Source organism: Rattus rattus, chromosome 1 (assembly GCF_011064425.1).
Source record: "Rattus rattus isolate New Zealand chromosome 1, Rrattus_CSIRO_v1, whole genome shotgun sequence".
Lineage (NCBI taxonomy): Eukaryota > Metazoa > Chordata > Mammalia > Rodentia > Muridae > Rattus > Rattus rattus.
Genome location: NC_046154.1, coordinates 16028835 through 16054830, shown reverse-complemented (window position 1 = coordinate 16054830; position 25996 = coordinate 16028835). Strand labels below are relative to the sequence as shown.

General features: G+C 50.7%; 1 protein-coding gene across 2 annotated transcripts in view; it reads right to left on the bottom strand.

Moving 5' to 3' along the window:
* Kazn (kazrin, periplakin interacting protein) overlaps positions 1–25996 on the bottom strand; it is a 979201-nt gene that overhangs the window by 16869 nt on the left and 936336 nt on the right. For both annotated transcript variants that reach the window (XM_032895070.1, XM_032895072.1), the window contains 3 exons: positions 24545–24675; positions 21302–21352; positions 19576–19699 (listed from right to left, as the gene is read on the bottom strand). In XM_032895070.1, coding sequence (XP_032750961.1) covers positions 19576–19699; positions 21302–21352; positions 24545–24675 — 306 coding nt within the window. The remainder of the gene's footprint in view (positions 1–19575; positions 19700–21301; positions 21353–24544; positions 24676–25996) is intronic.

Genomic DNA, 25996 nt, shown 5'->3' with positions numbered 1-25996 from the left:
GGGCTGGGTGGTCAGGGTCAGGGGTGTTAGGAGGTGAGGAGTGGAGCTGACAATTTGTGCCTGGGGGGGGGTGTCTATGGTGCTTGATTCCCAAGAAAGGGGTCTGTGGGGGGTTGGGGGGGGTGACAGAGGGGAAGGTGAGAAGCAGGCAGGGAGGGGGCTGAGCAAACACCACCGTGAGCTTTCTAGAAACAGCAAGCCTCAAAAGGTGACCAGGAAGAGAGGGGAAGGCAGAGTGGGAGATGGAGGAATGACTGAGGAGTGGACAAGTGGAAAGTGAACACTCTGTGTGTGCCTCTGTGTGCGAATGTGCCCATGTGTGCCTGTGTGTACATGATTGTGCGTGCTTGTGTCTGTATGTGTTTGTGTGCAGATCTGCAGCCAGCAGGTGTGTGTATGTGTGTGTGTGTGTGCGTGCGTGTGTGCGTGCATGCGTGCATGTATGTGCACTTGTATGTATGTATCATGCGTGCATGTATGTGCACTTGTATGTATGTATCTATATGTGCTGTGTGCAGATCTCCTGCAGCCAGCAGGTGTGTGTGTATGTATGTGTGTGTGTGTGTGTGCGTGCGTGTGTGCATGCATGTGTGCATGTATGTGCACTTGTATGTATGTATCTATATGTGCTGTGTGCAGATCTCCTGCAGCCAGCAGGTGTGTGTGTGTGTGTGTGGGGGTGTGGGTGCGTGTGCGCATGCATGTGTGCATGTATGTGCACTTGTATGTATGTATCTATGTGTGCTGTGTGCAGATGTGTGTGTGTGTATATGTGTGTGTGTGCGTGCATGCGTGTGTATGTGCAGTATGTATGTATCTATATGTGCTGTGTGCAGATCTCCTGCAGCCAGCAGGTGTGTGTATGTGTGTGTGTGTGTGTGTGTGCGTGCGTGTGTGCGCACGTGTGCATGTATGTGCACTTGTATGTATGTATCTATGTGTGCTGTGTGCAGATCTCCTGCAGCCAGCAGGTGTGTGTGTGTGTGCGTGCGTGTGTGCACACGTGTGCATGTATGTGCACTTGTATGTATGTATCTATGTGTGCTGTGTGCAGATCTCCTGCAGCCAGCAGGTATGTGTGTTTCTGTGTGTGCACATGTGCCCATGTGTATCTGGGTGTGTGCAGGAGTTGATCTGCCCCTCAGCTACCAGTTGCTTATGGAACACAGGGCAGTGGAGGGCCAGGGGCTGTACAGGCTCCCACCATTAACTCACACTCAGGTTGAACCCTCCTCCCCGAGTCCCCACACCTCCTGCCTTCCATCCCAGGACTGACCTGCAAAGTGGAGGGTTTTGCAGGATCTTTGATCACACCGTGAACCCCGAGAACACACACCCCCTTAGTACACACCTTTAGTCCTGAACAATGAAGGTAAAGCTAGTCTGTGGAAAGACGCCTCCATGTTTGAAAGTGCCGTTTAATTGAATGGCAAAGATTTGACAGAACGGGAACGGGATATGCCTGACTCTCGAGGGGAGGAGAAAGATAGCTACTTAAGAGAGCAGCGTGTGGGGGTAGGGGAGGGGAGCTTTACCAGGAGTGTTGTACAGAGACTGGTTGAAGAGAGAACAAGCTGGACACTGGTGAAGACAGAACGAGACAGAGAATGAGAAGGAGCCGCACGATCAGAGCAGATCGCTAGAGTTAGTTTGAGGTCGAACAGAGCAATCCAGAAGGAGCCCCAAGAAGCCAGATTGAACCAATCAGCTTGGAGAAGAGTTTGAGCCAGAACATCCAAGGTGACCAGCCAGCCAGAGATGAGAAAGAACTAGGAAGGGTGAGCCTATTCAGCAACAATCTCAAAGGCAGAAAACATTCTAGGTCTAGATAAGAATGTACGGAGGCTAGAAGCTTCCGGAACTAGACCTGGGTTAGCAGACAGGGAACAAGCTTCAGAGACAATTACAGTGGGCGATTAAAAGATACTTTTACAGGAGGGTGTGGTAAGGGGGTCTTTAGGGTCATACAGCATCAGCTACACTGTCGTTTCCCAAATGCTGGGCTGTCTGACCGGTTTCCATGCCTGGGCTTCCTTTAGTTCTGCAGTTATTTTCCTTCCTTCTCAGCTCTGAGAGTGGGAATGGGTTAGGTTTACAGCCTGGCTGCTCAGGCAGAAGGCTGGATGGAGTCAGGGGATTGGTTACCCATGGGAGGGTTCTGGGTTTTGCCTATCACCACCGACAAGCACATGCGTGCATGCATGCGTGTGTGTGTGTGTGTGTGTGTGTGTGTGTGTGTGTATGTGTGTGCACGTGCACTCTCATGCCCTCACAAGCTATTAAAGACACCGACAATGCTAATCACAGCCTTGCTGCAGAGGCTTCCCAGGAGGCCGCAGGCCCTGTGGAGGCCACCACAGGTGTCAAACACAGAGATTGGTACAGGGTTGCATCCCCTGCTTAGAGGAACAAGAAAAGAAGAAGTCTGGGTCTAATACTCCCTTTGTGGTCTGTTGGATCCTCACTTCTCCATCTGACTTTGCTCACAGAGAGGACTTGGGAATCTGTGGCAAGATCATCTGGCCCACTAAGCCCCAGATTGTCATGTGTGGTCCACTGCACAAAGCCCTTGGGAGAATGGCCAGGCTGGGTGGTTCAAGGCGTTACCTCATTCAACCCCGCTGCCCCTCCCACCCCCGTGTGTTGGGGACTTTGCTTTCTGGATCATCGGTTGTCATGTAATTGTCTTCACAGTGTGGTCCCTGAGACATCAACATCATCGTCACCCAAGAACAGGCTAGAGGTGAAAGTTCTAGGAGTCCTTGAGCGGCGACTCTGGGGGTAGCCCGGCTTCCACAGCTGTCCACGTGATATGGAGGCAAGTTCTGGGGCACATCCACTGCTTTAGTGGCCTCTCTCACACTTACTCTGCAGAGTCAGCTGGCCAAGCCCTACAGCTCATCCAGTCTCAATGTCCCAGCCCAGATAGTAAGAATGAACACCAGGGATTCCCAGCACCCCTTGCTTCCACGATGCTACAGGCTGCTTTTAATCCGCCTCAGTCAGGGGACAGTACTCATGATGACTCCTCACTGATACGTGTCTGCTCGGAATAACTCACCTAGACATTTATCAGGGGGATTTTTTGTTTGTTTGTTTGTTTTTGTTTTGTTTTTGTTTATCACTCCTTGTTGTTTCAGAGCCAGATTCTGGGCATCTATTTTCTGACTGCCCAAAAAAGTGATTGAAAAAAATCTCCTTTGATTCAAAGTATTTGCGTGGGGAGTTGGTAAGCCCTCAAGACCTGTTTATCAGAAAAAGACTTGAATCAACTTCCCAGCGGGGCACAGTGCAGGGTGGGTGCTCCCCACATTTGTTTCTTCACCCTGGAGACAGGGTTCCTTTAATTTCTCATCCTCCTGTTTGGCAAGGGAAGCCAGGGCAGTCTCACTGGCTTCTGTTGGCTGCTTTGAGATTTTCTCATTGTCTTCTGTGAGTCTCAGTCCCATTACAATGAGGTTAGATGTGATCTCTCTCTCTCTCTCTCTCTCTCTCTCTCTCTCTCTCTCTCTCTCTTTCTCTCTCTGTCTTCTCTCTCTCTCTCTCTCTCTCTGTGTGTCTCAGTTTCAATGAGGGTTAAATGATCTCTCTCTCTCTCTCTCTCTCTCTCTCTCTCTCTCTGGCTGTGTGTCTCAGTTTCATTACAATGAGGTTAGATGTGATCCCTCCCTCCCTCCCCCCCTCTGACTGTGTGTCTCTCTCTGACTCTATCTCCTCTCCCTCCCTTGTCTCTTTCTCTCTCTATCTGAGTCTCTGTCTCTCTCTGACTCTCTCTCTCTGTGTCTATGATTCTCTGTCTCTCTGTCTCTGTCTCTCTTTCGCTGTGTGTCTACCTGACTCTCTCTGTGTCTTTCCTTCCCCTTCTCTCTGACTTTCTAGTCTCTCTCTGACTCTGTCTCTGTGTCTGTCTGTCTGTCTCTGTCTCTCAAGCCATAAATGCCATGATTTACCTGTGGAGATCAGAGAGTTGCCTTGGGTGTCCGTCTTTGCCTTCCACCTTGTTGGGGCCACTGACTTTTCTAGTTCCCCACTGTGTAGCCCAGGCTAGCCAGCCTGCGAGCTTCTGGAATTCTCCTGTTCCTGCCTTTCATCTCACCTCAGTGAGATTACAGATGCCTGAGGTCCCGTCTGGCTCTATGTGGGTTCTGGGAATCTGAGCCTGCTCCCTCATGCTCATCGTGAGCTTTACCGCACCAGCTCCCCAGCTCCACTCTCTTTAATTTCTTAATCGATTCTGAACCACATAAATTCTGCTTTCTAAGTCAACAGGCTCCACTTGGCATAGTCCAGAGACTTGTCTCTCAGTGTTACCTCTGCTCCATTCTCATGGTTCCCTCCAGGGATTTCACCGAGACGTAACTTAGGCTTTTAAAGTCTCTTTCCCGCCTTTTTACTTAGCACAGTTGGCAGAGACGTGTGTGAGGGTGAAAACTTGACAGGGTGGCCGCTACCCAGCCTGCCACTGCGAACATCTGAAATGTGGCTGGTGCAGCTGAGGAAAGAGTTTTAATTCTATTTAACTTGAATTAACTAATTCAAACACGATTTTGTTACCTTTGGAGACAGGGTTTCTCTGTGTAGCCCTGGCTGTCTTGGAACTTGCTCTGTAGACCATGATGGCTTCCAACTCAGAGATTTGCCTGCTTCTTCCTCCCAAGTGCTGGGATCAAAGGCGTTTGCCACCATTGTCCGGCACTAAAACTTTTTTTTTTCTTTCTGTCTGTGTAGCTCTGGTTGCCCTGGAACTCACTTTGTAGACTAGGCTAGCTTTGAACTCACAGGGACTCTCTTGCCTCTGCTCCTGAGTGCTAGGATTCAAGGCGTGTGCCCCCACACCCGGCCTTCAAATACAAATATAAACAGTAGTGTGCCGCAGGGACTGTTGTATTTGACTAAACAGTTGGACTTTTCCCATCATTATTTACCTGGGAGTGACTTTTAAGGCATAGCCAAGGTTAGTCTAGGACTCGAGATCACTCTGCTTCTGCCTCTTTACGCATAGCCTACAGACTTAGCTCCTTACCTCTCTGCAGTGCATTCTTGGGAGGTGATTTCCTGAGAACTGTTTTCTATCTTGAAAATTCTCTCCTTAGCTCTTTAATCTGCCATGTAGCTGTTTATTCAGTCTTGGCATTATAAACTATACCATGTCTAAAATGTTAAACGTTTCTAAGTGTGTCTTCTAGCCCAGCCCAGGTAGACAGTTCCTTTGAGCCATGCCCTATTCATTGTGTCCTGGGCTTGGTTAGCAGATGCTGCTGGTATGGGGCAGTTCATCTGTCCAGCCGTGAGATGAGACATCTGGTCAACCTACTCAATTTTTCTGAGATAATGGCTGGCTTCGAATCACTATGTAGCTAACTAAGGGTGACCTTAAACCCCAGATCCTCCTGCCTCCACACTGCTAGCACTCTTGTGGAGGGTATGTACCACCACGATTGGTTTATGCAGTGCTGGAGGTCACGTCAGGGTCCTGCTCGTGCTGAAAACCCTCCTAGCTATCCGACACCCCTTTGTCCCAGTCTCCTGATAGTTTACTGCCTGAGCTGATTCGTGATAAGGATCAGCACACTTGCTTATTACTGGGGGATGCTGGGAAGGGTTAGAGAAAGTGCAAGGGATGCGAGGGTGCCCCTGGTGAAACAGCCTGCTCTGAGGCTGGGGAATTGCTGTTGGCTCTGCCTGCTGAGTTTGGAAGCCAGGAACGCTGCTGTGAATGAGAAGGAAAGACAGAGACAGAGGCAGGCAGGAATTTGAGCACGTGCGCGCACGCACACACATACACACACACACTCACATGGACACACACGCACACGCACACATGTGCACACACATGCGCACACACACATGTACACAAACACACACATATGCACACATGTGCACACACACACACGCACATGCACACGCACATGAGAGAGACAATTGGCTGCTGTCCTAGACCAAGGAGACAATGTCTCTACCCTAACAGGAGCCATTGGCAACTATGTGGAAGATTTACGCTTTTTTTTGGTTTTTTTTTTTGGAGCTGGGGACCAAACCTTCCTAGGCAAGCGCTCTAGATTTATGCTCTTAAATGATTGATCCTGCTGTTCCCTGGTCTCACGGATGGTAAGCTCCTTACCAACTTTTGGGGCCCTGATTACATGTTGTTGCTATCAGAGAACCCTTTCCTGGTCACTAGTGTCATTTGTTACACACACAGACACACAGACACAGACAGACAAACACACACACACACACACACACACACACACACACACACACACCACTGCCACCATGTGTGCACAAGCCCTTGCTAACACGGGACATTTCCTGACATGGGCACCTCTCACCTTGGAAACCAATTTAGTCTCCGAAATCACTGGACCAGCATCCATGTCTCTCTGTAGCCTACCCTTCCACAGGAGGAGGCACTGATTGGCCCTGGGTGTCTCTGGTACCTAGCAAGGTGCTAAACCAGAGCAAATGTTTAACAGCCGATTTGTATTTATAGAAAGTGCAGCAGCTTTCAAAAGTATCCTCTTGCCTGTTCTGTGGTCTAAGCACTCCCCTTTCTTGTCCATAGCGAGTCACTGGGGATGGGGTGGAGTGGGGTGGGATGCTCTCAAGGTGGTCTGCCTGGAGGGCTAAGAGAAGGGAACAGGAAGAAGGAGAGGAAGGAGAAGGAGGAGGAGGAGGAGAGGAACAGGATGAGGATGAGGATGCGGAAGATGAGGATGTGGAGAAGGAGGAAGAGGAGAGGAACAGGAGGAGGAGGAGGATGATGCAGAGGAGGAGGAAGAGAAGGAAGAGGAGGAAAGGAACAGGATGAGGATGAGGATGTGGAAGAGGAGGAGAAGGAGGAAGAGAAGGAGGATGCAGAGGAGGAGGAGAAGGAGGAGGATGATGCAGAGGAGGAGGAAGAGAAGGAAGAGGAGGAAAGGAACAGGATGAGGATGAGGATGTGGAAGAGGAGGAGAAGGAGGGAGAGAAGGAGGATGCAGAGGAGGAGGAGGAGGAGGAGGAGGTTGGTCTCCTGTCAGCCACCTTCTCTCTTCTAGGCCATAGGGTGCAGCTGTCTGTCCCTCGTGACTGTCTGTGCTCCACGCCCTTTTCTCTGTGCCTGCGGCAAGGTCTATCCACCTGCCGTGACTGACATTGAGGCCCCAATCGTTCTTTGGCCCCAGGCTGTCCTGTGCATTGTGGGGACTGGGCCCTTTACCTGAGGCTGACCCACGGGATCCCTGTAAACTATACACACACCAACCAGGATAGCGTAGCTTGAGCGCTGCTGCAGGGCTCAGATCTCAAATCACCCTGATCTAGCAGCCAGCCAGACTCAGGTCAAAGATCGATCCCTGTCATTGGCCAGCGATGAGGAGACCCCCACCAGCACTTTCACAACCAAAGCTGAGTTTCTATTTTTAAACCCTGCTCTAGGACGGGAGAATGACTCTGTGATGGCCGCCAATGGCCACCGTGTGGTCTGGAGTGCACTGAGCATGCTCAGCCACAGCGCCTAGGAAACAGGAGCAACAGCTGGGGCCCCAGCTCACAGGGTCAGGGACAGTTTAGGTCCCAGTGAGCACAGAAGCAGAGCCTGCCGCTGGCTACCAAGCTGCTGGGGCCACAACAGAACATCGGGCAGGCAGCAAGGTGGCCAGGTTCCAACGCCAATCGAGAGCATCCTGCTCAGGGTCAGGTAGGTTCTCTGGAGGCCTGGGGCTAGCAAGATAAAGCACGGGCTTCCGGCACGTCCCTCAGCTACGCCACCAGGCCTCACAGGAAGTGACGAAGCTGAAAAGTGCCACTGGGACCGGACATCATCACTGCTTCACGCTTTTCGGAGAATCACACCTTTTTTTTTTTTTTTTTTTTTTTTTTTTCTTCTGTGGCCCCCAAGGCCTCAGAGGTGCCTGTCTCTGGCCTCAAAGGATCTCTCCCCCTCTGTGGCCCCTCCTCTGCAGCACAGGAATTGGCTTCCTGGGCTTGGCAAGCCTCCATCCCACTCTGCGCTTTGCAAACATTTCCAATATTACATAGTTATCCAGCAATTGTGCCTCTATAAAACCAGTTACCAAAATCTTCCTGTTTCTTCCCTGGTAATTTGTTCTACCGCCCAATAACACCTCTATCTGGGAAGTTCTTCTTGTGATCTAATCTGTTATAGAAGCTTTTTTTTTTCTTTTATCGGAGTTGAGGACTAAACCCAGGGCCTTGCGCTTGCTAGGCAAGCGCTCTACCACTGAGCTAAATCCTCAACCCCTAGAAGCTTATTTTTACTCCCTCCCGTTGTCCTGAGATTCTTCCCATATCTGCCTTTCTGTTAGCTTGTTCCTAGGCAACCCTGCTCTAACCTAGGTGGCCACGGCAGGTGGATTCTGTGAGAAGCGAGGATCTTTGAATAGGGGCTCTATTGGGAGACTGTGAGGCCGAGTCCTCCCTGCTGTTGGAAGTAGAGTTGGGGTGATAGGGGATAAGGATCTTGGGGAACCTGGATCCCTACTTAGAAGTCATCTGTTTCTGTCTTTCCTACCTGACACCATGACATCATATAGCTGTTCTTCCATCCTCCAGACAGTTCAAGACTCTGGGCTTAGCTCAGCCATCTACTGTTGTTCCGTGGTCACTGTGATAGCCCATGGTCACTGTGATAGCCCAAACCCACTGGGATGTAGGAGCCACCACTGAGCTAATTCAGAGACCAGGTATGGCACTTGGGGACATTTATCTCTATTTGTTGTTACAGTCTGGAGACAGGGTCTCATGCAGCTTATTCCTGAAGTGAATTTTCTATGTAGCCGAGGCTGGTCTTGAACTCCTGATCCTCTAGTCTCCACCTCCTGAGTGCTGGGATCTCAGGTATGCATCACCTCTGGGGTCACCTTGCCATTTAAAGTCAACAGTCACACAGCCTTGATGCCCCCTCAAAATGTTTCACAGTTAGCTGCCCCCAGAAACTCTCTAGGCTAGAGTTAGCTTCTGTTCTTTAAGGCACCAAGATCTAGGGCAGGCTTGCAAGCCTGTGGTTGGACGGTGGCTAGTTAACTTCTTCCTCAGTGATGGGGTTGAGGTGGCACGGTTCTTACAGCCTGAGCACTCCAGGAAGGCATCGAGGGAAAATGGAGGTCCACTCTGATCTGTCCCCATACTGATCTTACAGAGTCACGAGTGTGCCTGCAGCCATGGCTGATGCCATGGTGCATTCCCCACCACAGCTGGCTGAAGCCCTTTTGGAATCCACGAAAACATTCAGCTGGAGTCACAGCCCGGGGCAGAGGATGCCAGCGAACTTCTCCCCTTCTTGGCAAAGGCCTTCTCTGTCCTTCCCCTGCTCCCTCCCGCCAGCCGCCTCTGCCTCAGAGCACAGAAATGAATGAGCTGAACCTTCCCTGTTCTAACAGCTCATGTCGTTACCAGCTCTGATTGTGTCTATCAAAAGAAGGTGGGGTACAATAGTGTGTTGCCCCCCCCAAATCTCACCCCTAGCTTTATTCCATCTTGGGCTACTATGCTGCCTCTCTGAGCCTCAGTTTCCCCATATTCGAGGCTGAGACAGTGATATTCAATTCAAGGACTTTAGAGAGGGCTCACTGTGAAGGAAGATTGGTGCTACCTCTTTTTTTTTTTCTTTTCTTTTTTTCGGAGCTGGGGACCGAACCCAGGGCCTTGCGATTGCTAGGCAAGCGCTCTACCACTGAGCTAAATCCCCAACCCCTGGTGCTACCTCTTAATTTATAACTACTTTGACCCCAGCCCTAAGCCTGGCACATAGGCCATAGATTTAGAGACACTGTAGGATGGCTTAATGTGTTTATGTGAAGTGCCTAGCACATGGCTGGGACACTAGGCACTCAATGTCACACGGTACCGTCTCAGCTTTCCTTACTGCCCCAAGGCAGGCCTTCATACTCCTGCCGATACCCTATTCACAGCCCTGGCTTAGAACAGCTCTCCATGTTGGTAGACACACATCCGTCTGGGGGCTTTGGGACAGAATAGAGTCTGCTGCACAGGGCCCATTGGCAACTCCATTGGAAAGTCTACGCTTTGTCTCTGAGATCGAGGGACTCTGGAAGACAAGGCGAAAGGTGACCACATTCCTTGGCTACAGGAAGCTGGTCCCCAGTCTCAGGAAGTGGATGATAATGGGCTTCGGGCTGTTCTGAGGGAGGACTCCTCTCCTCTCCACCCCATTGGCTAGATACCCACAGTGCTGAGGGTCGGAAGAAAAGAGCAGGGGGTGGGGGTAACTGGCTGAACAGAGCTGGGCACCTGTAGCACCAGGTCTTTGCCAACAAGAGGAAGCCTGACCCCAGAGAACTGAGCACAGAAACTACCCCGTCTGGAGGTGGCAAAGTTGTGGGCACAGATCCCACCTGGGGCCATGGACCCCCTTCCTTTGCTGGATGTCAGTTTTCTAAGACTAATTGTTAATGTTGAAGTCCTGCATTGTATCTGTGACCTCTTGCAAGGTCAAGAGCTCTGGAAATATCTGGCCAGCATCCTTCCCCAGGCTTGCAAGACCCTCGTGGTTAAGGCCTCTTCCTTTATGCAGGCCAAATGCTGCCAGCGACAATGACTCCCCTGCCTGCTGAGTCTCCCCAGGCCTCTGAGTACAGCACTGGCATGGGGCCAGCACACAGAGGTGAGCCTGAGTCCCTGTCACCCCGCCGTGCATTTTTTGCAACGTAGCCTATCAGAGCTGTCCTGAAGACACAGGCGTGAGCAATTTGAATCCATTTTACCAAGTCCCACAATCCACTGCTTCAACCTCCTGAAGTCCACCTCGTGGGGGTGAGGACAGGGGAGCACAGGAGGTCCCGCCATGAGCAGAAGACTCTGGCCAGCATGGAGCCTAGCCTTCTCTCACGGGGCCTCCTGTAGCCCTGAGACAAGCAGCTGGAATGTTAGGCCCTTTCCCTACGTACTGTCTCAACTTGGCAACAGCTGAGGCGTCCGTCCCACCTCCACCTTACAGAGCGGGAGACAGAGGCTCTGAGTCTGGCTGAGGCACACCGCACTGGCTCCTGCGATGGATCTTGCTTATACTCTGTTCTGCAGCAGGGGGATACTTGTCATTGCTGCTAGCTCAGCCAGCACTGAATGCACATTTCTTGCACGCACCGGGCAGGAGGGAAGGAAGCTGGGATTAACTCACTGCAATCCACGATCTCCACCATTTCTCTCTTCATCTCCTAGAGCACTGACTCCCAACCTTCCCAACGCTGCGGCCCTTCCATACAGTTCCTCACGTTGCGGTGACCCCTCCAACCACAATATGACTTCCATAGCTACCTCATAACTGTAATTTTGCTACTGTTATGAATCGTAATTAAATATCTGTGTCTTCGGAGGTCTTAGGTGACCCCAAGGAAAGAGTCATTTAACCCCAGAAGCGGGTCTCGACCCACAGACTGAGAACCACCACCCGAGTGAAGCCACGTGTCCCTTTGTCTTGTGTCTTTGTGACTCTGACCCCTTGCAGTGACCCTTGTCAGAAGCTGCGTTCTCCCTTCCCTAAGAGGAAGGATGCTGGCCCTGTCCTGATGCAGGGCCAACTTGAATGTGAACCCAACATGCTTAACTCATGCCAGGGTCAGCAATTAGGTAGCCCAGAGCTCCCACAGGATGCTCTAGAGGGTAAGAGACCCAGACACTGGTGAGATGGAATTACCCATCCCCTGGGCCCTATATAACAGATGCAGCCCCTCCTGCAGCTGGGAGGGTAAGCATGAGAAATACACTCCTGATCTCGGCCTCTTAGCCGAGGACCCTTGTGTCCCTACGGGCATGGCTCAGAATACACACACTGTGCTTACAGGTGCCTACCCTGGCACCTGGCTCTCTTTGCGTCTTTCATTTGATTTTAAGAGACAGGGTCTCCTGTAGCCCAGGCTGGTCTCAAATTTGCTAGGTAGCGAGCTGAGGATGACCTTGAACTCCTGATCCTGCCTCCCCTTCTTAAGTTCTGGGATTACAGGTGGATGTCACCACACTTAGGGGACGATGAGGATGGAGCAGAAGCCTTCATCCATGCCAGGCAGGCATGCTGTATCGATGCTATGACTACAGCGCCATTCTGTCTGTTGGTCCTGGAGTTACATGCTGCTGTGCCTGGTTTTACACCTTGCATTTTAAGTGCACTTGTCCAGCAGACATGGACCTCGGGGGCTTCCATGACTAGGCAGTGGCAGGACGAGCATGCCTAGACCTCCCTAAAGAGCCCCATGACTCATCACTTAACAGCACAGAGTACTGGACCAAAGGGTGTCAGATGACATCATACGCCCCACTGTTTCTCAGAGTCTGACCCACACAGCTAGATTACAAGACCTGGTTCTGGGTTCAGCTAACCCTGGTGAGCACTGAATGGGAGAGTGTAAGGTATTTTTCTGGGTTGCAGAACCTCTTAGGGCCTTAATGAATGAATATGGTCTGTCAAGATCTACAATACCGTTCCTCAGACTTGTTGACCAAGATTTTTTCCCTCCCCGCTGAATACCATGCTATAGCTCGAGGCATTTGTCTAAGATGGGAAGCCCTGGATCTTAGCGCTGAGTGAGACGTGAACACTCTTTTTGGCTACAGGCAAGTCCCTCCCATCTACTACTGCAGGAGGGGCAGTGCAGAGACCCCGAGAGCCCTCCAGCCCAGTACTCTTGTCCTCTACACCTAGGCTGGCTGGGTAGCTGGAGCAACTGTTACACTTAGCTGACCCTCACCTGTGCAAAGAGGTGTCCTGCCGACCTGATCACTGGTGACCACTTGAACAAGGTCATCTCTGGGCTGAACCTGCTGTGTGGACCTCATCCCTGCAAGAAGCCTTGGACCTCTCTCTTATTCTCCCCATTGTGCAGTTGTGGAGACTGAGGCCAAAGTTGAATACCTTGCTGAAAATGACTAGGTAGTGAGAGTGGTGACCGAGTTCAGACCCAGAACCAGCACTCCGAATTCTACTTCCCTCCGTCTGCCTGCGGAAGACAGCCATAAACCGTGAAAGGGTTATGACCCGGGAGCAGGGTTGCTAAAGGCAGTTTTTTTTGTTTATTTTTTTGTTTTTTTTATTCTTTTTTTTGGAGCTGGGGACCGAACCCAGGGCCTTGCACTTGCTAGGCAAGTGTTCTACCACTGAGCTAAATCCCCAACCCCGCTAAAGGCAGTTTTGCTGTAGTTTTCAGCTTCGAAGGGGGGGTGGTCTCTGGTCTCACCTTGTAGGCTTTCCAAAGTCACAAGCTCCATTTCCATATTTCCTGGGGTAAAGGAAGGGTGAATACCATCTGGCAGGTGGGAGAAAGGTTGTGGGGAGTAGTCCTCTGTAGAGCCTGCATTCTCTTCCTACCCTGGTAACAGCCTGCAGGCTTCATCTCTGAACTTTGGAGAAGAAGGAGGAGTGTGCACAGTACAGACAAGCTTACTGGGGCCCGTGGACCACATACCTCACTGAAAGAAAATCAGGAGTGAAGGCAGAGCTGGAAGTTAGGAGCCAGACATGGCCTGGGACCTACTGGAAACGGCAAGGGTCCTTGCAATGGGACAATGGCTTCCCAAAGACCTATCTTTTGTATGAGCTTGGGGGCACTGCATACAATTTGATTCCTTGATACCAAGGGTGGGGGTGGGGGTTCTCAACCACTGCTGCTTCCTAGTGACATCCTCTGCCTCCTGGTGACACATCAGAAAGTTAACCAGGGAGTTCTCAAACCCAAAACCCACTAAGAAAAGACTTCACCCTGATGTCCCCACTGCCCCCAGCATACGTATGTTAGACAGGGTCTAGTGCAGCCCAGGATGGCCTCAGCTTCTTACACAGTCCAGGGCGACCTTGGCCTTCAGATACTCTGCCTTCATAGCCTATGTGCTGTTATTAGGAGGCACTGGAGATGGAACCCGTGCTAGGCAGGTACTCTATTAGAGCCCTGAAATATATCCCAGAGCTCTGGTCTTGCTACTCAAACACTAATTTCTCTGGGGACCTTTTTCTCTGGGATACAGCTGTGTACAGCTGTGGAGAGCACAGGCTAACACATCGCAGCTGCTTCTTCAAGCATCTCCCTTGGTCAGGGCCTCAGGACACCATCATTCGAGGGTAGCATCCCAGCCGCCATCACAGAGGCAGACACCCCTCCCCCCCATTTGTTGTGGAATATGCCCTTACTTTGATATCTAAAGATCACCTACCCTACAGATACTGTTTATTTTTTTTTTATTATTGTTCTTGTTGTTGTTTTCGAAACAGGGTTTCTCTGTGTAGTCCTAGCTGTCCTGAGACTCTCTCTACAGACCAGGCTGACCTTGAACTCAAGAGATCTCACTCTACGGGAATTAAAGGCGTGGGCCACTACCGGCCAGCCGCTGGGGTTCTTTTGATGCCCACAAAGGACTATTTTATAGTGCCCGTTTCTGTAGCTGTCCTTTACCAGGTGCGGGTGGACAGACCCCACCTAGTGGAGGCCCACGTTGAAAGAGCTCAAGAGTGATTTGTCGTAAGAGAGAGGGATGTGGGGTGATAAGGTCTCTGCGAGGTCTCTTTCGTTAAAATGTTAAGTTCGAGGTGTTAGAAAAAAAACCCCACATTGTTTGAAAGCCAGACCTGATGGTGTCCGCTTGTGATGCCAGCTACCAGAGAGTATGAGGCAGGAGAATTCCAAGAACAAGACAAGCCTAGGCAACTTACTGAGTCCTGTCTCAAAAACTAAACCAAACCAAAAAACAAACAAACAAACAAAAAAACAAAACAAAAAAACAAAAACAAAAACAAAAAACAAACAAACAAAAACCCCCAAAAAAACAAAACCAAAACAAAACAAAAAACCCTACCACCACCCACACAAACCGGAGTCCTGTCAATGAAACTTGGTGGTACAGCCCAGGTCTAACACGCACAAGCCTAGGTTTCAATCTCCCGTACTCCCCACCTCCCATTTCCAAAGACCAAGATTCCACAGTGCCAGCCCTCGCCCGGGTTCCCAGAGCACAGGTAAAGCCAACAGCGGTGGGCCAGTGCCACAGGGTTGAGGTGGGTGGCTCTGGGCCCCCTGCTGATTCATCTGTTAGGGTTGTTACCGACCTTGCCCTGCTGGAGAGAAACTGGCTCTCAAGTCTAGGATTGGGCTTGGAAAACAGGACAAAGGCGGGTGATACTGGTGTCCTCCTGGCCAGCAGGAAGGACACAGAGCTTGCGCTGGACCTCAGCCTGCTTCTGCTTCGAAGTCTGGGTATACCCCTCTGGGGGGTGGGGTGGGTGGGATTTTTGGGCACAAGAAATAAAGCTGACAGGAAGATTGCCTTTTAACAGTGAAGTAGTACCAGACGCGAGTGTGAGTGAGTCGGGGCGGGGTTTTCAAGCCAGATTCTGCTGAATGGGGAGGCACCCCAGGGGGCAGGCATACCTATAAGGTCTGGCCCCTCCCAGTTCTAGATGCTGGGGTTCAGTCAGACTTGCCTGGCTCAAAGCCCTGGGTCCCATGCTCGGCCCTGCACAATCCAGGCACAGTAGTGCACACCTACAATTCCCACACTCACGAATGGGACTTAGCCTCAGAGTCCTCGTCAGCAACACAGGCTGTGGGTTAACAGAGTTAATACGTGGAAAGCACACAGCATGGCCCTTAGCGAATACTTAATGAACGTTAGATGCTATCGTTGTTACTATTATTGTTACTCGGGTTGGAGCCTGGTAGTATGATTGGGATAGCATGCAGAAAGGCTACTGAGAATGGCCCTGGAGGTTGAGGACTGCACAAGCCTGGGTTAGCCCAGTACCTCACTACCTTCCTAAGGGATAGCACACAACCTGCACAGCGGGAACACCGGCTTCGGGTGCTCTGGGTGACTCCACTCTAGTGTAGGACTAACAGGTACCATTTGAGGAAATTCTTTCATGAAGGAGGTGCTGGCGGGGTAGTATAGCTCAGTAGTCGGGTGTTTCCCTAGCATGAATAGAGCTCTGGGCTCTGCCCCCAGTACTGCCGTTGATGAGAGAAAAGCACAAAGGGCAGTGAGGGGGGACTTTTGAGTCAGTGTGGCCCCACTCTTAAGTGGCAGAACAGTACAAGGGCCAGCTTGGATTTTGCCCAAATCATGTTTTTCTAAGCACGAATTTTCCCCATGTTTATATATATATTTTTAAACCAGTGTTGAGAGGCCAGGCTAGTCCTGGAATAGCAAATAAACTTCATCCTTGCAAATCTGACTTAATACTTGAGGCTCTGGAGGCCTGAGGCTACTCTTGGACAGGTAGGGGAGAGTCCGATTGATTAGTAATGTCTGCATGAGACTAGGCATAGACTACTGTGTCTTAGGCATGAACGCGCCCGCCTCGTGGTGGGTTCTCAATCCTGGCTGCGATCACCGGAGAGGTGAAAAAGCCTTTCATCTAGGGAGGGCTAATGTTGGCATGGACACTGAGAACGCTGATGATGAACATTCCTTCTCATCCCTAGCGTCCCTGTCCCTGTGACTTCATTGACCTTGGAGCATGGCGTATCTTTATGCTGTCTGCTCCCAGAGCTGGAAGAGCCATTCGAATGCATTCATTCTCCCATTAAGTCTTGTTTCTGGGCACAAAACGGAAACTGAGGCCATTGGCTACAACCAGGATGTGAGGTTATCCAGATTGGCTCTTCCTAGGACATATGGGGAAAGCAGAGTTTTTGCAACCCCCTTGCAGGGGGTGTCTTGTGAAACTGAGAGAAAATGCTAGTCTGTTCTGCCCTAGACCCTGATGTCTCTTTTAAGCCACCGTGGCTGCCTGAAGCCTTGGAACACGGAGATCTGCTGAGGTCTGAGGAAAATCACAGCCATAGCTCTGACCTCTGGACAGTGTGAGGGGGAGGGAAGGGAGGCCGTGAAAGCTGGGGAGGCCTCTGAGCTCCAGGGAGTGGGGAATCCTGGGCCGGGGAGGTGCTGCGTTACAATGTGGGCAGCCGGATGCTGACTGCGCCTCCAAATTAGGAGAGGGACGCAGGCAAGATGTTCTGGGAGTCCACCTGGCTTGACTCCCTTTCAGGGGACTTAGCATCCAACCAGCTTTCCTCGGTCCCTCCTGTCACCCAGCCTAGGAATCTCACAGCGTGGTGGTCAAGCAAGTTGCCCCTCCTGGTGGGACACGGCTCCCCCTTGGAGCAACGTAGAAACAATCAAATCACATAGAATTCCATCATATTTTAAAATAAGCTTTATTTAGACTTTTTTTTTTAATATTTTATATTTTGCATCCATGCCTTCGAGAAACCTCTCCCAAGGGGGGGAAGGGTCATTTTCATCTAGAGTTACCCATAACTCATTCCCTATCTGATGTGGTTCTCGCAAATAAACCATCCTTAGTAACTCACAGGATAATCTCCTAATTTCCAAAAAACTGAAACGAAGAGGAGTGAGTGACTAAGCCATTAACCGGGAGTGGTTGCAACCTTATTTTCTTGTAAGTTAAAAGGAAGGGTGTGTGTGTGGGGGAACCATAAAAAAAAGAAAGGAAAAGAAAACCCGAAAATTCATGGGGTGGGGGGAGTGTTTTCTAAGACCTCCCTCTGATGCCAGCTCTGGCCTCTCTCCCTCACCACCAGGATGGGTTAATCAGCTGAGCCGAAAGGGTTGTTGTGTACACAGGGAGGCCCATCTGGTGTCCCTGCCTGCTCTCTCTCCGGCCTCTGGGCCAGGTCGGGAGAGAGGAGGTGACCTGGTGAGGAGCTTTTTGGCTTGTTTTTTTTAGAGACTTTGGACACAAGATCCTATACATTACAGATTTTCCATCCGGCACTGAAAAATCTCCTTTCAAGAGTTGAGAATGTTTCTGTTAGCAGGAGCCCAGCAGTGGCCACGGGGGGTATGGGCTGAGTTATTAGTGGTTTAGGTTCAGTTAAAAGGGGATGGGGAGGGAGAGGAAGAGGAAACTGAGTTCCGGGGGTGGGGTGGTACTGGCTGGAAACTTGTGGGTTCTCCATGCCCCAGGTGAGGCACCGTAGGGACAGTGCTACCCCCACAAACAGGCACAGGCACCTGCCAGCCCTTTTGGGCTTAATCTGCTTGAGTCGCTGATATAATCAGAGGACAGGGGTCCAGGGATTATGAGAAAGTCCATGTGTGGGCAAAGAAGTCAACTGGACAAAAGAGGGCAGAGGGCTTGCCTGCTAGATACTGCCCCCAACAGCCCCTCCCAGAAGGTGGCCATCATCTTTGTTGACACTGGCTTGCCCTATGTTTGGAATAAACTAAGGATAGAGAGGCATTGTGTATGTGCCACCAGGAGCCTCTTACCCACTGACTCAAGCCCAGATGCCTGGTTAGACCCCACAGATGTGCCCCAGGCTAACCTTCCCTTGTCTCAATCAACATGGTTCCAAAGACAGGTCCAAGAGAAGGGGAATTTGACTGTTAGTGCTCTGCTCACCGAAGTCATGATCTGTATGTCAGATAAATAAATATATAGAGATATATATAAAGAGAGAGAATATCTAGAGAGAAAGGCCAGAGCAGAAGGTGGGAGTCCTCTCATGCAGGGACAGCAGCCGGGGGAGACAGAAAAGAGAAAAAAAGAAGCAGCAAGCTGGTCGTCTGAGGTCCCCAGCTCTAGCCACCTGAATTCTACCTTGCACAGTGTCTGCAGCGGCATGAACACAGAATAGACAAGTCAGCAGAAACGCCCGCCTCCCGCCCACCCCGTGGAAAAATATACATTCCAATATTTACGTAATAATTTAGATAGAATACGCTTTCTGCATTTGTGCAAATAAATTAAATGCAAGTTTTCTTTCTCTCTTTTTGTTCCATAAAGAAAGAAACAGCAACACAATTTAAAAACAGGCAGGCCATTAAAAAGAGCCCATATGACCCCCTTATAAACACTGTGGCCCAGCCAAAAAGTCTTGGATGGGCTCACGGGTCTCTGCAGAGTGACCTTACCCTGACGACGATGGCGGGGGTGTTTTCGTGGTTAAAGTGACTCGGGCACACCCCGAGAACAAGGTCTGGTCCCACACGTTCACACCGAAGAAGGAGGGGGACATGAAACACAGACCGCGCGTCCTTGGCGACGTGGGCTGTAGGAGTAGCGGCTGGACCAGGGACTTTACAAGCACAAAGTGCACACTACTTTTGTTATTTACAAATACACAGCAGTCCTTCAAGTGTTCAAGTTTCATAAAAAGGGAGGAGGGAGGAGAAAGGGGCAAATTAAAAACAAAAACACGACGGATTAAACAGAAACAAACAAACAACCCCCCCCAAAAAACATCGAAAAACAAAACAAACGAGAGAAACAAACACAAGTGTATCGCTCAGAGACAACGGGGTTGACAGAGTCACACACGGTTTGTGGTATGTACAGCGATTACAGAGGTGACGACGCGGAGGGAGGTTGGGGGTCACATTTGTGTTTCTGTCTGTTCCAGGCGCTTGGCTACACGCACCCACGAGGGCGAGTGCATCCGTGCACACACACCCCACACACAGGCTCCGCATCCCCACGCGCACACACACTCTCTCGCATACTCTCCATGGCTCATCCACACACAGACACGCCCGTGGACAACGGGCGAAGGGCGGTGGGTTATCACCAGTCCGCGTCTTCCTCTATGTAATAATCAGGGGCGGTACCATCAAAGAGGCCCGGGTCGAGGGACTTCCGTTGTTTCCCTCTGGCGAAGACTCGAGAGATGGAGCCAAATCCCATCTTCTCTTTCTTCTTTTTCCGTTTTTGGTCTTCAAGATCCTCTAGTGACTGAGGCCAAGGGAGAAGAACAAAGGTAAGGTCAGCCTGGTGGGCAGGGTAGTTGTGGGTAAGTCATGGTTCGAGACTTGACTTTCCTAAGTCACGGTCAAGAGCACAGCAGAGGATGGATATAAGGAGCTGGGCTCTGGGCTGGAGTCCCAGAGACTGTCCCTTCCCCTCTGAGCAAACCTAGATTAGTTTTAAAGCCTCTCATTGCTAGTGACAGAACTAACCAAGATTGTCCTGAGTGTATCGCTGATATAAGGCAAAGACGCTAAGGCTGGAGTGGCCAGGAGCTGCTCTAGCTGTTTGGACTATTAATGTCATTTAAGTTCTGTTTGATGACTTAAAGGAGCAGTCAGGGCCTGCAGGGACAAACCCATCAACCTGACTACTACCTGCAATCACTCGGATGCAGGGTGGACAGGCTGTGCACAGAGCCGATGCCTTAGCAGGTGGCAGTGCAGAATGGGACCAGCCTAGGAACCCTGACAATGACCTTGTAACTGGAGGTTTGGGGTAGCACCCTCAGAAAGCTTTACAAATGGCCAAGTGCTTACATGTGTTTGGTATTATCTACAGAAAGGGTAGGGTTTCGACTAGACTTGAGGCACATAGAACACTTTAGAGTGTCTTCGAATACAGCCCCTGACTCCAGTCTGGGCTGGAGTTCCCATTTCATAGGGCCCAGGAATCTGCATTCAAGATGTCTGTAGTCTGGGGCTGGAGCGATCTCTCAGCGGTTAAGAGCAACGGCTACTCTTTTGGAGGACCCAGGTTCAATTCCCAGCACCCACATGGCGGTTCACAACTATCTGTAATTATGGTTCCCCCTGGAATCTGATATCTTCACACAGAGAAACATGCATGCAAAACACCAATGCACACAAAACAAAAATAAGTCATTAAAAATATGTATGTATGTACGTATGCACGCATGCATGCATGTGTGTATATACACATGTATGTACATGTGCATGTACACATGTATGTATATATGTACATATGTACACACATATGTACATATGTACACACATATGTACATATGTACACATGTATGTACACATGTATGTACATATGTGCGTATGCACACATGTATGTACATATGTATGTGTGTATATATGTATATGTGTGTATGTGTCTATGTATGTACATACGTATGCACATCTGGGGTCTTTTCTAGGGCACCCTATGCAAATGGATGGTGCACAGCCAGAAAACATCATAATACAAGAGATGTTGCCCTTGAGTTCCCTCTGTGAGCCTTTCTCATACTGGTGGTAAAAATGGGGACAGGAGCTGCCTGTGGCTCGCCTTCGAAGAATGACGCTAACAATAATCGAGAGACAGAGATGCACGTGGAAGATGCTTACCACAGCAGCAGGATATGGGATGTGTGGTGCGCACACTGGGCTTACAGGTCAGGCTGTGCGCGCGCCAAGCCTGGCTCCAGTGCCAGCACACGTGCGACTCAAAGAGGGGTTCTACTTCTCTCTATCTTGGGAGCCCCAAAATTGGCGTTGGGATGACTGACAGTTCAGAGCAACAAGGCTGGGGGAGGCCAAGTTGGGGCGGAGGGAGGATCCGGGCGCCCAGGGAAGCTATACGCACCTGTACAATAGGGTTGTGTAGGCTCTTCTGAACTGGGCCGGGACTGTCGCCCTGTAGCCAAAGGAGAAGAAGATGAACAGCAGACACAGGACACATGAGGGCAACGGCAGTCTTCCCAGGAGGGAAGCCACCAACTCCTCCAGGGCTGCCCTGCCTCCACGTGGGGATCCCACTGGAATGTCCCTCTGGCCCTTCCACACAGCTCACTGATGGGGCCTGGGCCTCATCGGACATCAAGTTAGGGGACCCGAGGAGCTCTCCTGCCTGGCTTCTCAGCCCTTAATCCTTTGAGGCTTAAGTTCCTGCCTTAATTAATTGGTCCATGGGTTCAGATGGAAGGTTGGTTCTGCTAGGTATTTTGTTTTTCTAAGTAAAGAAATCAACTTTAATGGAAAAAGCATTCTAAGGGGGGTGGGGAGAGGGTTGAAATCGGTGATAGATCTGTTTAGCAAGCCCCAAGTTCTATTCCCCAGCACTGAAAAGGAAAAATGAAACAAAACCAACCAACCAAACAGACAAAAAAACCAAACTAAACAACAAACTCGGCAGATCGCATGGTCACTAGCTTACCCTGAAACCAACACAGCTACTCCCACTTTGTGGAGAGGCTGCCAGAAGCTGTTACTGGGAATTAGGTATGAGTAGGAGCCCAGTGACAATCTCTTACACAGCCAATAGCAAGTAGAGGTGGAGCTCAAATTCAGGGTGTCTGATTTCTCCTGGCTCTGTGCCTTTTCTAGGCAGGGGTCTATTGCAAGTGCACACTGAGTCCTGAGCCTTAGCACTACCTAGGCACACACACACACAAGGCTGGGCCCCTTTCGAATCCCTCATAGGGAACACCAGATAGCCTGTGGGTAGGTAGGGCATTTCCACGGGTCACCAACTATATTCCAGGTAGGGCAATTCCTGAATTGCCCATGAATGTGTAAACGGTTTTATTACATCCCTGAATCACATCTGTTCTACCTGGGAGTCAACAGCCCATTGAGAGTATAAAATGCATTACTAGGGAGACTCCTGGTGGTTGTTTCTGGAATTACAAGCACAGTGCCCATGAAATCAAGCTTGTCACTTGGACCAAGGTCTTTTAACATCTAATTTCCCTGTAGTGAGTCTTCATTTCAGCTCCAATTAGTGGCCAGAGTGTGAGGTGTTCTTTAGTCCGGTCTGTGTTGATCTTATTGGTCACCAGGTAAAATCCCTGTGGACAGAGGGCCACCTGGAGCCATTTTCTGGCTTTTTAGTTTATCCATGCACACCCCTGCAGAGATAGGAAACAAAGTGTGCTTGGAGAGATTTTAACCTGCGGTCCAGTCTCAAGGTTTGCAAACAAAACTTGGTCTGCAGGCAGCTGAGACAGCCCCTCTGTGAAGTATCATCTTTTATAAATATACCCGAGTTGCCTCTGGCAGGAGGTGTGGTCTGAGGCTAGCCTGTGTCAAATGCAGTTCTCGTGGCTGGGAGTCCTCCTGTGGGTGGATCTGTCAGCAGCATTCCTGTCCCTGAGAGCCTTGGGGTCCCCAGCACTTGGTCAACCTGTGTATGTGTGGGCGGGTGAGTGTGTGAAGGCGAGTGTGTGTGTGGCCCAGAGGCCAACTTCACCATTACTTCTCAGGAAATGATGTGTTCTTTGAGACAGGGTCTTTCACTGGCCTGGGCTCACTGATTAAACAAGGCTGACGGGCCAGGAAGCCCCACAGACTCCTAGTCTCTATCTCCTCAGTGCTCGGATTACCCGTGCACACCGCTGTGCCTGAATCCAATTTAATGTGGATTCTGAGGACTGGACTTAGCTCCTTATGTCTGCACAGCAAACCCTTGGACAACTGGGCCGTTTTGCCAGCCCTTGTCATGGTGGCTACTTTGATAATTAGCTTGGATGATTGCTGTGGTGGGGAAAAGGTTTCCCTCCCTCATATCCAGGAAAGTTGCTGTTTTCCATAACGGTATGCACTTGCTTATTATGGGTTATCAGACAGCACGTCCCTCACCTGAGTGTCTTAGGCCAAGAACCATAGTCAGCAAGTAATGGTTTTCACATGTTCTGTTGGTTAATAAAACAATTTTAACTTGCGTTTCTGAAAATGTGTTCCCAGGCTGGAGAGATGGCTCAGTGGTTAGGAGCACTTGCTCTTGCAGAGGACCTGGGTTCAGTTCCTAGCACCCAAATGGTAGCTCACAACCATCTTGTAACCCCAGTTCCAGGGAATCTGGCACCCTCTTCTGGCCTTCATGGGCATCATGTATACGTATGGTGTGCTGATATACACAGGCAGGCAGAACACTCACACACATAAAATAAAAATGAATAAGAAAGAAAGAAAAAAGAAAAAAGAAAAGAAAAGGCCTTCCTATGTACCTGAAGACATTTCTGGGTGGCATCTGTGTCATTAGGACATGGGCAGGGAAGCCCTCTGGGTTATCAGCTAGGTCGATGGGACAAAATTTCAAAGTGGTCCCCACCTCTGACCTGTTGGAGGCTCACACAGTTTTCAGCCATCCACTGATGTTTGAGCCACCAGCTTGGGCGCCTGTGATGGCTTGGGTATGGCTTGAGAGTGTCCTCCAAAAGTTTGTTGTATTGGAAGCCTAGTGGCCAGGGTGACGATGTTGAGATGTAATGGAAACTTTATAAAGTAGAACCTATGAGGAGTCATTTCTTTTACCGGTTTCCCAGACTCAGCCATTTTGTTATAGCAAACACACAGTGGACTCATACAGAGCCCTCCTGGAGGGCTCATGTCTCTTAGCTGCTGGTGCTCAGTACGTAATTAAAAAAATTTTTTTGACTATAAAAGTCAGACAAATTCACAGGACCTCTGTGCAGAGGCCAAATGTGTCCTAAGTGACTGGAATCTCAAAATTAAAATACAGCAATCTGCTTCATTCCGGGGTGAAAGAAGAGAGTGGGATTCTACAGGGACAGGTGGTCCTATAGTCAGGCCCAGGGTCTCGGGCAGGGCCCAAGACGGGGTGCACTGGGCGGGGTGCGCTGGGCAGGGTTCCAGGCTGCGCAGACCCTGCTCGCCCTCCCGGGCACAGGAGGAAACAGGCCTCATTTCTTTCTCTCCCCACGTCCACCGCTTCTCGCAAAAGGAAAGAACAGAACGGGAAATGCCTTCGCCACGGCGTTCCCTGGGCGGACGAGAGGAAAGAGCGGGCACGTCTTTATCCCACCCCACAGCCCCGCCATTGCTGGGCAGGGCCCAAGCGCCCAGGCCCTGCCGCTGCTGGCCTTACGTTGCAGAGGGAGTGTGTCCGGTGTCTTGGGGAGTTGATGTCGCTCGGTGTAGATGACCGGTCACCTTCAGCAGCGGAAGCATCAGAGATGACGGAAGGCTGTCTTGAGTGGCAGGGGCTCACCCTGACCGCTGGAAAACAGGGATGGCTGGTTAGTAAGTGACACATGAATGGCTGCCTGATACACCCATTGTATAGATCCAAACACTGAGTCGGAAGTTAGTGTAGTGGTTAGCTCTTCCCTTTCTCACCAAAGCCCTACTTGTTCTAGGGGTGGCTGCTGGGGAGAGCCTCTCCCTTCTTTGTGATCCAGTTCAGCTCCTCTACACTTGGGGGAGGTGAGGCTCTGTGAAGTCTCATCTGAATGGTTCTAGACACCATGCAACCTTAATCACAAAGGAATAGAGTCCCAGACAAGAACCCCCAGGCCACCGTCAGCTCCTTTCTTTCCCCAACATCCTGGTGTCTCTGAAACCCAGCCCCAAGCCCACCAACTCTCCTAACCCACGGCAATTTCCGTCTGTCCCTGGAAAGACTAGGGTGGCCTCCCTGCCTCCACTCCTTACAATGAAGCTAGAGCCACAGGCTTTTGGCCACTAGGGGTTTGGGGGGGAAAATACCCCTTCTCCTGGTCCCTGAAGCCTAGAATGCTTTAACCCTGTGCACTCCATCAAGCCAGGGCTCAGCCTCCTGGTCCCTGGATCTCCTGTACACACACGTGGAGGTCAAAGGCCAACAGGTATCTTCTCCCATTGCTCTCCACCTTTTAAAATGAACTTTTATTTATGCGTATGTGCTTGCTTGTGGGCATGTGTACCGCACGTGTGCAGTTCCCACTGAGGCCAGAAGAGGGCATCAGATCCCCCGGAACTGGAGTCACAGGTTATGAGCCTCCACCCGGGTGCTGAGAATGGACACCAGGCTCTCCACCAGAACGGCCATTGATTTTAATTGCGGAGCCACCCCTGAAGCCCCATCCACCTTGCTCTTTGCTCCAAGCAGGGAGGTCCCACTGAACCTGCAGATAGACCTGCTGGCAGGGCGAACCCTGGGGACCTCCTCAGAGCTGGGATCACAGTGCACACTGCCTCACCCAGTTTCTTACCTTCTTATCGCCAGACTCTTTTTTACACACTCACTGTCTGCTCGGCACTGAGTGCACCACGGGGTTCCTTACGTGCATTCACTCACTTCTGGGCTTTCAGTGTCTCCCTCTTGGTAGGCACTTGATACGCAGTGCTGGAATGAACAGCCTATCCCAGAAGCCACTACCCAGAAGCCTACGGGGCCCTGCCTCAGCGCTCTCCCTTGTCCCGGCGATAGTGTTGTACAGAGGGAGTATTGTTACCTCTGTACCCACTCCGTGTGACCATTCCTGACAGACAGCCCTTGCCACCAATGACCACGTGGCCCAGTGGGGGAAGCTGCTGGTTGGTGGCTCTGAATCACTTG